The sequence below is a fragment of the Ixodes scapularis genome, unplaced genomic scaffold, assembly GCF_016920785.2.
Source record: "Ixodes scapularis isolate PalLabHiFi unplaced genomic scaffold, ASM1692078v2 PGA_scaffold2__306_contigs__length_199485367, whole genome shotgun sequence".
NCBI classification, from domain to species: Eukaryota; Metazoa; Arthropoda; class Arachnida; order Ixodida; family Ixodidae; genus Ixodes; species Ixodes scapularis.
The window spans coordinates 98,192,435-98,205,736 of NW_024609857.1; the positions used below are offsets into that span (position 1 = coordinate 98,192,435).

The following is a 13,302-nucleotide window of genomic DNA, read 5'->3' on the forward strand; positions in this document are numbered from 1 at the left end:
GGAGCGTTGCGAACATGATGGCGCGGACCCTCACTTGCTCCGCTAGTTCATGTTTTATGAACGATCCATTAAAGATAGCACGGTTCCAATATAGCAGTTTTGTTGAGATGATGTCGGAGCAGAATGTAACGATACACTTTTTTGGTATTGGCACTACTTTGTTTTTTTCATCCCTCCAAATATTGCCCTAAAATTGACATTTTTCAGCACAAATATGTTTTTAATGACAAGCGCTAGGGCACTGAAATAAGCTACAGATGTAGTGCTTATAATTGGTAATATGCAGAAAAAAATTTAAGGTTGTGTAAAATTTTTTTGTTTAGATATTTTAGATTCTTTAGATATCTTGTTACAGCTGGCCGTTACAGCCGGCTGTTGCAGCCAGCCGTTACAACCGGCTGTTACAGCCAAACCCTAGAGAACTTCATAAAAATCGGCTGATAAAACACATTATGTATTAAGAGCAGTATGAAAGAGGGAAATATTGCTAAAACAAATTATGGGAGTTGTCCAAACAGTACCAGACTCCCAAATAAACAAAAAAAAAAATGAAACTAGCTTTTATTAAAGAAGGAAAAGAGATGTTAGTCACTTTTAGAGGATACGCGGAATATCCCCGATGTAACATGGACAAAAGCAATTCTTAATTTCTTATAACGAGAAGTGGGCATTTTAACCAAGTGTTAAACGTTTCAAAGTAAAAGAAACCTTAATAAAAAAAAGGTTAATCCGAGTGTCAGCAATCTTTTTATTTCTTTCCTTCCAGTGAGTTCTTAGACGATTTCAGCACTATTTTCTTTTTTTCTGCCATGCTGCACCAGCTTGCAGAATCTCATCTTTTACGAAAAGTTTCAAAAGAAAACTTCGCAAAACGTTCCTTTCTGATTAAAATATTTGGGCGATGGTGTAGTTGGAGACACCTGTAAGGCCCTCAGATGCTTGCTCTGCCTGCCAGGTATCTATAGTAGTTTTTGTTTTCTTTTTCTGCACTGCAGTTTTGACATTTGCTCCAATTGCCTTTTTAGAGCGCAGCTCTTAGGCGCCCGTTTCCGGCTTGAGGGGCGTCGCTGTCGCCGTCGCCGTCGGCGTCGCTGTCGCCGTCGCCGTCGGCGTCGCCGTCGTCGTTGCCGAAACTGCGCGGTGCATTATGGGCACATTTCTCCGCTAAATCTAGCGGAAAAATTTCCCCGCTAAATCTAGCGGAAAAATGTCCCCGCAAAATCTAGCGGAAAAATTTCCCCGCTAAATCTTGCAGAAAAATTTCCCCGCTAAATCTAGCGGGAAAGTTTCCCCGCTAAATCTAGCAGAAAAATTTACCCGCTAAATCTAGCGGAAAAAATTCCCCACTAGATCTATCAGAAACAATTCCCCGCTAAATCTAGCAGAAAAATTTCCCCGCTAAATTTAGCGTAAAAAATTTCCCCGCTAAATCTAGCGGAAAAATTTCACCGTTAAATCTAGCGGAAAAATTTCGCCGCTACAACTAGCGGGAAAATGTCCCTGCTAAATCTAGCGCAAAATATTTCTGGGGGTCACGTGACCACTCTCCCAGGTCACGTGACCCCCCCCCCCCCCCGAGAACACGTGACCCTCAGTACCCTTCCCTCCTCCTCCTCAAGAGCTGCGCTCTAATTCGGCGTTACAGGGAGTTGTAAACGACTTTCATTTTTCCATTGTTTTCTGAGAAGCGACGCGTATTTTTCGAACACCCCTGAGCGTTCTTTAGCCCTCGCCACTAAAGATGCGCAACTTTCTCTCTGATCACTCCAAGGATGTGGCACAAACAACGAGATAAGTAATTAAGTAAAAGAGCAAAAAATGTACGTTGTAGCTTGGTTCGATATACTGTTTGTCCCATTTCTTTTTTTTTTCTTATCTGCCACTTTATTGTTTTGTTTTTGTGACCCTTTCTCGGGTTAGTTTTATGGTGGTAAACGTCCACCAGCTCGCCTTCGCACTAATGGCTGATTCACGCATTTGCTTTTGGCTACGACCGACTACGTTGCGATGTTTCATAACCGCTTAAGACAGGCACGCTGGACCCGTCTGTCGGGCAGATTGGAACACTCCTGACGTGCGCATAATCTGACCGAAGGTTTCGCAGTATTTGCAAGATCAAACCTGTGCACTATTGGTCGGAAACGGTCACTTATAAAATTGCAAAGGTTATTTTAAAGCCCAGCGTAGAGCAATGATACGTCTAAAAAACAATAATAAGAAACGTATACGCAGGTCAGAAAAGTTCCATGGTTACTAGATAGACAGCGCTAGTGTGCAGTCAGTGTGGTTGCACTAGATGACAGCACTTTCAGTCGCAGTGAAACGCAAGCGTGTGACCCAGACTTCACTTGGTTTACTCTAAAGAAAAGGTTCTCAAATGGGGGTCCGCGAAGGCATTCTAGGGGTTCCCGACGTCGTGCCTGTCTTAAGCGTGTCGTCGTGTCGTCAAGCCCGGCAATCAAAGTTTTTTTTTTTTTCAGATAGAAAAAAAAATGTTCCAATTTTCGGATGAAGTATTTTGTGTTTATATCAATGAGAGAGGTCTACTTCACAGTAGCCCTTAGTTATATTAATTTATTAAATCATTATCATAATTAACCCATACCCTTCCCTTCCCCTGTCCACGAACGGGTCCCCCATCATCTCCGCCGATCCACAAGGGATACGCGAAACAACAATGGTTGAGAACCACTGCTCCAAAGTCTCTTTCCAGTTTCTTAGAAAGATAACTTTTTTATCTCCTAATTTGGACGCTATTGGTTACTACTTCTTTTATATTACGGGTCCCTAAATCCGGAAGCCTGGCAACAAATGGATTGCCCGAATGAACCTCGCGTTATATTGGTACAGCTGGCGCGCCCGAGCTAACATAAATAATCCTAGGGAAGGATAGAGCCGGAGAAAATAGTTGACTCAGAACTCAGACCGTCCTTGGGGAACATGAGTCAATAGATAAACTTAGAAAACTGAAATAAAAACCACAGAAAAGCGTTATCTCGGCATGGCCCAAAGAAATAGCTGCAAGAAAAAACAAAACAAACGATGTTCCTTTTCTGATTGCATTTCGAAAACGAAATTACCGAGAGGAACTGTTTTCTTTTTTTCACTGCGAGTGAAGTAGTTTTGTTGTGGTACTTTTTTTTTCGACTTTGATGTAACTCGCGACGAGTGCACTTTCCTCACAGTTGTCTTGGACTCTACCGTTTCCTCACTCAAAGTTTTCCGTCGGCGTGTCGAGCAAGTTACTCGACAAAGAGAGGGGCACAAAAACGGCAACGTCTTGAGGTTGTTTTCATAGAAATATTTTCCAGCTATACTCACCGACAACTTAAAAAAACGTAGGATATGGCGAGTCCCCGGGCATCTTATTATCGCGCCACAGCCAATCAGATTGTGGCAATTAGCCCCCCCCCCCCCCCCCCAAAAAAAAAGACACCTAAGAACCAATTGCGAAGCGTGAACGTCGTAAGTCACGCCTTTCGTTCCTTAAGCTATGCGGAGCGTAATTTCGTCCGCTTCTTGCACAAGCGTTGCGATGACGTCAGAACGCCGAGCTCTTATTGGCTGATTGAAAAAAGAAAACAGCGGAAAAACCTCAAGGAATTTATAGCCTTATAGGTCTACCCTCTATCCATCCAATCAAAACCAATCAGAGCTCGGCGTTGTTTTGACGTCGCCATAACTCCTGCGCCAGAAGCAGACGAACCTGCACTCTCCGCATAGCAAACGGCAAGCTCAAATACGTGAACACACCACTGAGAGTGCGACGCCCAACGCCGCAGCCTGAATTCAAACGTCGACTGTCTTGCGAAAATTGCTGTTGCTTTTTTTTTGTTTTTTCGCAATGTTGTTTAAAATTGGAAGTTAGCTAGCGTGCACTCAAATAAAAATGACCATAGGGCATAGGGCACTTAGTTTGTGCTCCAAATGAGAAATTTTCTTCATACTAGAACACAATTTTTAAATAAAAAAAAATTAAAAAAAAAGTTCTTTTTTTTTGTGGTAACTGTGTTGGGCTTTGTACACTCAATCATAAATGTCAGTGCAATCTGCATTCCTGTACACACGCAATGCAAATCCAAGTGAGTTAAAAAAAAGAAAAAAATATCGGACCCCGTTGCTGGTTTCAACAATATGAACTGAAAATCGATACTGTGTTTCTGGTCACTTTCAACGGGTAATATCCATGTTTGTACGATACAGAACGCTCCGTTCAATAAGTTCTGAAGTTTCGACGCAATCTGGTCATGAATTTGAAGCGACCTCGAGAAGCTTTATGCTCATGCTTCTAGAGCAATTGTTTTATTAACCGGTGACTGCACCCACAAGGAAAGATCGGTCAAGAGGTGCTACTACCTGTTATCCCAACTTGCTCAGCGTGAGCGAAAGAGAAGGTGCATAAGTCAGCGCAATTACTTGAGAGAACCCCAATGCACGCGCGCACGTGAAGGGAGGTCGTTGTAACTTGGGGCTGCGTGTATGTTTATACAGCCTAGAACTTGGTCTGCCTCAACGGGCGACGAGTCTCCCAGCTGTAGATTAGCAATTTAGCCGGTGCAGTACAACCGCTAGCCTTCGGTCTTTAACGTGCATCACGCAGTAGGGACAGACGACCGCAAGCCGGTACGATGCTCATCCAGATCGGCACGGGTAAGAGGGGGGGGGGGATCGAGGTCGTTGTAGTTTCTGCTTCGCTGGCACTGAGGGGTGGCGGAGTATGGGGTGTTATCACTGACGTCATTACGTCCAACGTATTGTTGTCATGAACCGTCATGCGAGTGCCGGAGGCGTGCTTTTACATATGCATCTTACATACTCGAACATGTAGTGCACATAGGTCTACAGGCTTTATAGCGCTGACACCAAACAACCCAACGGCGGATTAACGTCACGTGAAAGCACCCTGTATACTCCGTTCAGCCTGAAGGGAAAGTCCAGGGAATGCGCATTGATATCGCAGCAATATATAATTACATAAAATAGAACGTAAACAGTTGACATTAGAAATATTAGTTGACCTTAGTAAAGCATCTGACTTTCTTAACCATTCAACGCTCCTCGTTAACCTTTCGTGTTATGGCATACGTGGAATGTCTTTGATACTTATTTACTCATTCTTAAAACAACGTAAGCAATGCGTCTCAGTGAATGCTCATGTTTTTTTTTCAACTCTTGTAGCGTGGTGTGCCCCAGGGCAGCATACTTTGTTCTCTGTTGTTCAATGTGTATATAAACGATCTAGTCAATAATTGAAACCAATCACGTTTTGTTACGTATGCAGACGACACGGCTGTATTTTTTGTCTGCGTCGAATATGGACGAACTCATAAGCAAGCGAGACTTATGCCCCTGTCAGACGGGCACTTAAAAGGACCTTTACGCCAAAGGCCTTTAGTATTTTATAATGACCTTTAAGTTTTGCCGTACCAGGCAGCTCAAGCAAATGTAATTTAGACGATGTTTACGTGATGGAAGTCTCGTAGCTCGGTTCAAATGCGTAAATCACTTTCACGCCAGAAAAAAAAAATATTTTGACGGTATAAATAATATTTCTTATAAGTAAGCTTTTCTTAAGCAAACAATATATTAAAAATAAATTACGAGTTCAGTCGATTGATTACAACAACGTCACCTCTGAGCCCAAGCAAAGTGTTTTTTTGGCAATTAATGGCAACCCTGGTCGCCTTCCGCTCACTCAGTCCCAACGTTACTAAAACACTCAGTTGGGAAACATCCAGAGAGACAGCTTTGAAAAACTGGGCCCAATCTGTCTCCGAGCACCGAGCTATTGACGAACAGAACGCCACCATTTCTCCCGCAGCGGCCACTCGAGGAACTGCACGAGACTTCTATTTTGGCTTTAAGAACAGATACAGCGGAAGAGGTTACAGGGGGTGCCACCCCCGTCTCCCCGGCGGGCGCGCCGCGTCGAACTACCGAAGTTAAAATGCACCTAGGTCGGGACGCGCTACCTGAAAGCCCCGCTGAGGCATGGTTATATAAAAACAATATTAATTGTGCCGCAAAACCCTGCAAACTAAAGATTTTGAAAACTTAACGCGCTCCTCTTTTTGTACTAAACTCCAATAAATTTCATACAAAAAGAGTCTTTTCCGTTTGTTTTTACGCCAAAGCAGGCTTTCAAAAAGTTCAAGGTGTCCACAGTACAGACAAACGATAAAGAGTGGCGCTGTTGTCGCATTTAGCTCGGTCTCGGTGGACGCCAGCGGCCCGGGTTTCGATGGCGAGTTTCCCAACTGAATGTTTTAGTAACGTTGCTCAGTCCTAACGCTTCTCAGTGCTCCCGCTCCTTTCCGTGCTTCTGTTACGCTTCTGCCCTGTTAAGTTCTCCGTCGTGCTCGCGCTTGAGGTTCATCGCACGCGTCGGAGGTCTTCCAGCCAATCCTCCCAAATTCCTATCAGCGCCCAGGTCGCCTCAACGCTCCAATGGAAGCGCGGCGACCAAGTAGTGGACGCTCCTCCGTCGTTCGACATATCGCACGACGCGAGTACAGACATATACAGACATATATACTTGTACAAAAACATTAAATATGTACAGTACGGATAGTAATACACTATTAAAGGATGATAAAATATAAAGTAAAATGATCTCCGTTGTAAAGAAAACATAGAAGAAGGAAAACCGAAGTGCCGAAGTGGACGATGCGAGCAGGCGACGGCGAGGCCGAGAGTACAGAAAACTATTACTAGAGCGATGTTTGTACGAAATATACGTGAAAGACGCTCTTTTTCAACAATAAAAATGCGAACGCATTGATTTTGAATAATGGTACGATCTTTTATTTCAATTCGCTTCTCTAGTGTAGACCGCTGCTGACGAGAGTAGGCCTTTACCAGCCGTAAGGGAGTTGCGGGAACTCATAGTCACGAAAAGGACCTGTACGCTAAATTCCATTTGAGTTGCCGCGTGGCACTGCCTAAATGACATTTACACTAAAGGTCCTTTGGCGTGAAGGTCCTTTTAGGGGCCCGTCTGATAAGGGTATTAGTTTTAGAAAAGTTTATTTCGTGGTCAACAATTAATGGTTTCAAAATTAACACTGTAAAATCTAAAGCAATCGTTTTAAGACCTGTGAATATGCACGTTACTAGTAATTATTATATAAAGATTGGTATCGACGAGATTGAAATAGCCAAACAGCACAAAACGCTATAGGTGTCGTTTTTTTTCAGAATATATGCAATGGGATAATAACATAGAATACCTAGTTAAGAAACTGTAGGAAGTTGTTGGAGTAATATTTCACTGTCGTTCTTCCTTGCCTGTAAAGATTGAAATGTAAATTTACCACGCTCTGTTTAGCTTACAAAGTAACTATTGTCATTTGGTTTGGGGTACAATGACTAAATGTAATATTAACAAGCTTACAGTCCTCTAAAAGAAAATGCTGCATTTTAATGCAAACGTGCCTTACGACACTCATACCGAGCCATTGTTTTCGAAATTCAACGTCATGAGAATTCCTAGTGTATACAAGTACTGTTTGCTATGTTTTTTATTTATTTTCAACTGACGAATTTATTTCTTTTTTTTGTCTAATTTATTCCACCTGACAAAACGCGAATTTTCTATCCATATCCGGGGCCGAGTTTTGAAATGTGCCTCATCTTCGTACCAATTACTCACTGCAGTCAACTGCACATAACCTGCCTAAATTGCTTAACAAGTTTATTAGAGACGACATTGATCTTCATTGCTTAACAAAAAAAGATGCCCGCCCGTGTTTTGTTCAGGCAAATTATATTGAGTAGTGTTTTTTTTTATTACCCTGCCCTGTAAGTGCATGGGCACCAGACCCAGTCAAGTCACCATAAGGACGCTTCTTGTCTGGTGTCCTCAGCACAATAGTGCTGAAATAAACAAGTTCAACTTCAAGTTCAAGTGGAGACTGCAGCCAATGTCAGGAACACGAGAGCTCGAGGTTGCTGCTTTGAAGCGCTCTTCCGAAGACCGAGCATTCGCGGCAGAAATTCACGTATCAAAAGAAGGAGCGCGGGCTAGATCGCGCTTGTAGCTTTGGCTGCAATCTCAGCTTAAGGGTGAACAGAGTATAGTTCCAAATTTACCAATGAACTTTCTTAACACTGTCATAAAAGCTTCGTGTGCCCAGCAGGGTCTCAAAAACTGTGCACCTGTCAATAAGCGCTCGCACCACGTACCTGTTCGACAACGTAAATGCGATAATTGAGCAGCTGCCGCTGTAGGATCGGGTGCAGGTATTTGAGCAAGATGAGGAGGTGCAGGCGCCGGTCCCGGTACGGCACTATCACGGCCACCCGGTGCAGGGGAGCGCACAGGGCCGGGCTCCACAGGGGCGAGGCCGGGCCCCCTGACCCGGAGGGTACCCGGGGACTCGACGGGGGGCTGCGGTGTCGCGTGGACCTGGCCGCTCCCTTGGGCCAGCCCGTGCGACGCCGGAACTGGCCGGGGCGAAGCTCGAGGTCCACTTGGATGCGACCCACTGCACATTGCGGGAGAGAAGAGACGGGGCCGTCATTGTACGCCCCAAATACCATATAGATTATACATTATACACGCAATAGATTGTACATTATAGACGTTATAGATTATACATTATAAGTTCACAATAATACGTTGTATGTTATAGATTATACATTATAAGCTATACGTTATCGATAATATGTTACACGTTATATATTATAAGTAACAGACACGTAGCCAGGAGTTTGTTTCGGGGGGCGGGAGGGGGGGGGGGGGAGCGGGGGAGCCCTCCTCCCCTTTTCCCCCCCTGGATACGTGCCTGATACATAACACGTTATACGTTAATACGTTATACATTTTTGATTCTACATTTTATGCTCTAGGTTATGTATCATACCTTGTACGTTACACGTTAATACGTTATTCGATATACGTGATACGTAGAGCCCTGCGCGGACAACAGCTTGGGCATGCGTATCCGATCCGCATTCGCAGACTTCGTATCCGCATCCGATCCGCATCCACGAAATTTGAAACCGGATTCTACCTGGAATCCGCGCCGATCATGTTACATCATTAAATTAAGCCCAAAATAAAAAAGAAAAAAGAGAAGAGCGTCGAGTGGTATTTTGTGAGCTGTTTCATTATCGTTGTACAAGAACTCTTGGAGTCAAAATATGGGGGAGGTCATTTTATCGTATTTTGTTTTATCGTATTTATACTACAACTTATAATCAATCATATTTCCAGAGAAACTTCCCGTCGCTGGAAGACGATTGCGGTTTTGAGACCGCCCTGGGGGTCTGCGACATTCTGCAAAAAAGATGCGCCCAAATAGGAAAAAAATTCATGTTTTCCTTTTCTTTATAACACCCTCTTCAAAAAAGTAACACCCTCTTCAAATGGACGCGTAGTTTCTGAACATGCAAAGTGATAAAAGGCAAACTAATGACATTTTGTCATTTTAATTAGGAAGAATAAAAAGAATGGGGGAGGAAATATGGTCATTCACCGCAGCGAACTACTCGTATGTACGTGGTAAAACGCGAGTACATCACTGGGATAGTACAGCAATATTGAATAAGTTATTTTCATGTTACGTCAATCCGCCATGTTGTTGTCAGATTTCAACGTGATGAAGCCTATGGACTTTTCACTACGTGCTTGATGGTGCCAGATGAATCCTTCGGACGCTCGCATCCGGCACGCGCCAAGAAGCTCGCAACAACAAAATAATGGACATGATGACTTCAGTGAAAACACCCTATAATTGCAACACCTATAAGGTGTTGCAATTATAGGGTGTTTTCACTGAAGGTGAAGGTGAAGAGCGCATGCTCAGGACGAGCTCACATTACTAGGCTGCTAAGAAGGGCACTCTTGATGGTGCGGAATGCACGTTGCAAAAGAACTGTGGAAGCTCGCCATCAGCACGCGCTCCGCATTCGCGCACACAGCCACGGCCACTCAATCCCTCATCGAGTTGCCGTGACACAGCTATCGCCTCCAGTGAATACTCCCTCTAAGAAGTATTCACTGGGCGCCATATTTGTGGGTGATGTCTAGAGCGCATGCCCTGAAAGAGCCCCCATTAATAGGCTCCTAGGACCGGCAATCTTGATGGTGTGAATGCACGTTGCAAAAGAACCGGGGAAGCTCGCCATCAGCACGTGCTCAGCAGTCGCGCACACAGCTATGGCCGCCAGTGAATACTCCCTATAAGAAGTATTCACTGGGCGCCGTATTTGTGGGTGATGTCTAGAGCGCATACCCTGAAAGAGCCTCCATTAATAGGCTGCTAGGACCGGCAATCTTGATGGTGTGAATGCACGTTGCAAAAGAACCGGGGAAGCTCGCCATCAGCACGTGCTCAGCAGTCGCGCACACAGCTATGGCCGCCAGTGAAGACTCCCTATAAGAAGTATTCACTGGGCGCCATATTTGTGGGTGATGTCTAGAGCGCATGCCCTGAAAGAGCCCCCATTAATAGGCTGCTATACTTCGTTTCAGCTTCGGTCCAGACGCAGCCAAAGCTACAAGCGCGAGCTCCGGGCTTTCAGCATCCCTCCCAAGCACGCCCGCTCGTGCAGTGCAAGCACTGTTCTGGGCCACGTGCTCGCGCTTGTAGCATCGGCTGCGTCTGGACCGAAGCTGAAACGAAGTATAGGACCGGCAATCTTGATGGTGTGAATGCACGTTGCAAAAGAACCGGGGAAGCTCGCCATCAGCACGTGCTCAGCAGTCGCGCACACAGCTATGGCCGCCAGTGAATACTCCCTATAAGAAGTATTCACTGGGCGCCATATTTGTGGGTGATGTCTAGAGCGCATGCCCTGAAAGAGCCCCCATTAATAGGCTGCTAGGATTGGCAATCTTGATGGTGTGAATGCACGTTGCAAAAGAACCGGGGAAGCTCGTCATCAGCGCGTGCTCAGCAGTCGCGCACACAGCTATGGCCGCCAGTGAATACTCCCTATAAGAAGTATTCACTGGGCGCCATATTTGTGGGTGATGTCTAGAGCGCATGCCCTGAAAGAGCCCCCATTAATAGGCTGCTAGGACCGGCAATCTTGATGGTGGGAATGCACGTTGCAAAAGAACCGGGGAAGCTCGGCATCAGCACGTGCTCAGCAGTCGCGCACACAGCTATGGCCGCCAGTGAATACTCCCTATAAGAAGTATTCACTGGGCGCCATATTTGTGGGTGATGTCTAGAGCGCATGCCCTGAAAGAGCCCCCATTAATAGGCTGCTAGGACCGGCAATCTTGATGGTGTGAATGCACGTTGCAAAAGAACCGGGGAAGCTCGTCATCAGCACGTGCTCAGCAGTCGCGCACACAGCTATGGCCGCCAGTGAATACTCCCTATAAGAAGTATTCACTGGGCGCCATATTTGTGGGTGATGTCTAGAGCGCATGCCCTGAAAGAGCCCCCATTAATAGGCTGCTAGGACCGGCAATCTTGATGGTGTGAATGCACGTTGCAAAAGAACCGGGGAAGCTTGCCATCACCACGTGCTTAGCAGTCGCGCACACAGCTATGGCCGCCAGTGAATACTCCCTATAAGAAGTATTCACTGGGCGCCATATTTGTGGGTGATGTCTAGAGCGCATGCCCTGAAAGAGCCCCCATTAATAGGCTGCTAGGACCGGCAATCTTGATGGTGTGAATGCACGTTGCAAAAGAACCGGGGAAGCTCGGCATCAGCACGTGCTCAGCAGTCGCGCACACAGCTATGGCCGCCAGTGAATACTCCCTATAAGAAGTATTCACTGGGCGCCATATTTGTGGGTGATGTCTAGAGCGCATGCCCTGAAAGAGCCCCCATTAATAGGCTGCTAGGACCGGCAATCTTGATGGTGGGAATGCACGTTGCAAAAGAACCGGGGAAGCTCGGCATCAGCACGTGCTCAGCAGTCGCGCACACAGCTATGGCCGCCAGTGAATACTCCCTATAAGAAGTATTCACAGGGCGCCATATTTGTGGGTGATGTCTAGAGCGCATGCCCTGAAAGAGCCCCCATTAATAGGCTGCTAGGACCGGCAATCTTGATGGTGTGAATGCACGTTGCAAAAGAACCGGGGAAGCTCGTCATCAGCACGTGCTCAGCAGTCGCGCACACAGCTATGGCCGCCAGTGAATACTCCCTATAAGAAGTATTCACTGGGCGCCATATTTGTGGGTGATGTCTAGAGCGCATGCCCTGAAAGAGCCCCCATTAATAGGCTGCTAGGACCGGCAATCTTGATGGTGTGAATGCACGTTGCAAAAGAACCGGGGAAGCTTGCCATCACCACGTGCTTAGCAGTCGCGCACACAGCTATGGCCGCCAGTGAATACTCCCTATAAGAAGTATTCACTGGGCGCCATATTTGTGGGTGATGTCTAGAGCGCATGCCCTGAAAGAGCCCCCATTAATAGGCTGCTAGGACCGGCAATCTTGATGGTGTGAATGCACGTTGCAAAAGAACCGGGGAAGCTCGGCATCAGCACGTGCTCAGCAGTCGCGCACACAGCTGTGGCCGCCAGTGAATACTCCCTATAAGAAGTATTCACTGGGCGCCATATTTGTGGGTGATGTCTAGAGCGCATGCCCTGAAAGAGCCCCCATTAATAGGCTGCTAGGACCGACAATCTTGATGGTGGGAATGCACGTTGCAAAAGAACCGGGGAAGCTCGGCATCAGCACGTGCTCAGCAGTCGCGCACACAGCTATGGCCGCCAGTGAATACTCCCTATAAGAAGTATTCACTGGGCGCCATATTTGTGGGTGATGTCTAGAGCGCATGCCCTGAAAGAGCCCCCATTAATAGGCTGCTAGGACCGGCAATCTTGATGGTGGGAATGCACGTTGCAAAGGAACCGGGGAAGCTCGCCATCAGCACGTGCTCAGCAGTCGCGCACACAGCTATGGCCGCCAGTGAATACTCCCTATAAGAAGTATTCACTGGGCGCCATATTTGTGGGTGATGTCTAGAGCGCATGCCCTGAAAGAGCCCCCATTAATAGGCTGCTAGGACCGGCAATCTTGATGGTGTGAATGCACGTTGCAAAAGAACCGGGGAAGCTCGTCATCAGCGCGTGCTCAGCAGTCGCGCACACAGCTATGGCCGCCAGTGAATACTCCCTATAAGAAGTATTCACTGGGCGCCATATTTGTGGGTGATGTCTAGAGCGCATGCCCTGAAAGAGCCCCCATTAATAGGCTGCTAGGACCGGCAATCTTGATGGTGTGAATGCACGTTGCAAAAGAACCGGGGAAGCTCGCCATCAGCACGTGCTCAGCAGTCGCGCACACAGCTATGGCCACCAGTGAATACTTGCTATAGGTAC

At 46.3% G+C, this 13,302-nt stretch overlaps 1 protein-coding gene across 1 annotated transcript in view; it reads right to left on the reverse strand.

Annotated features, from left to right (window-relative positions):
• The window catches only part of LOC8029011 (beta-1,4-N-acetylgalactosaminyltransferase bre-4), a 123,743-nt gene extending 115,202 nt beyond the window's left edge, over positions 1 to 8,541 (reverse strand). Inside the window, exon 1 of the mRNA XM_040504199.1 lies at positions 8,185 to 8,541. Coding sequence (XP_040360133.1) covers positions 8,185 to 8,541 — 357 coding nt within the window. The remainder of the gene's footprint in view (positions 1 to 8,184) is intronic.
• Between the last annotated feature and the right edge of the window lie 4,761 nt (positions 8,542 to 13,302).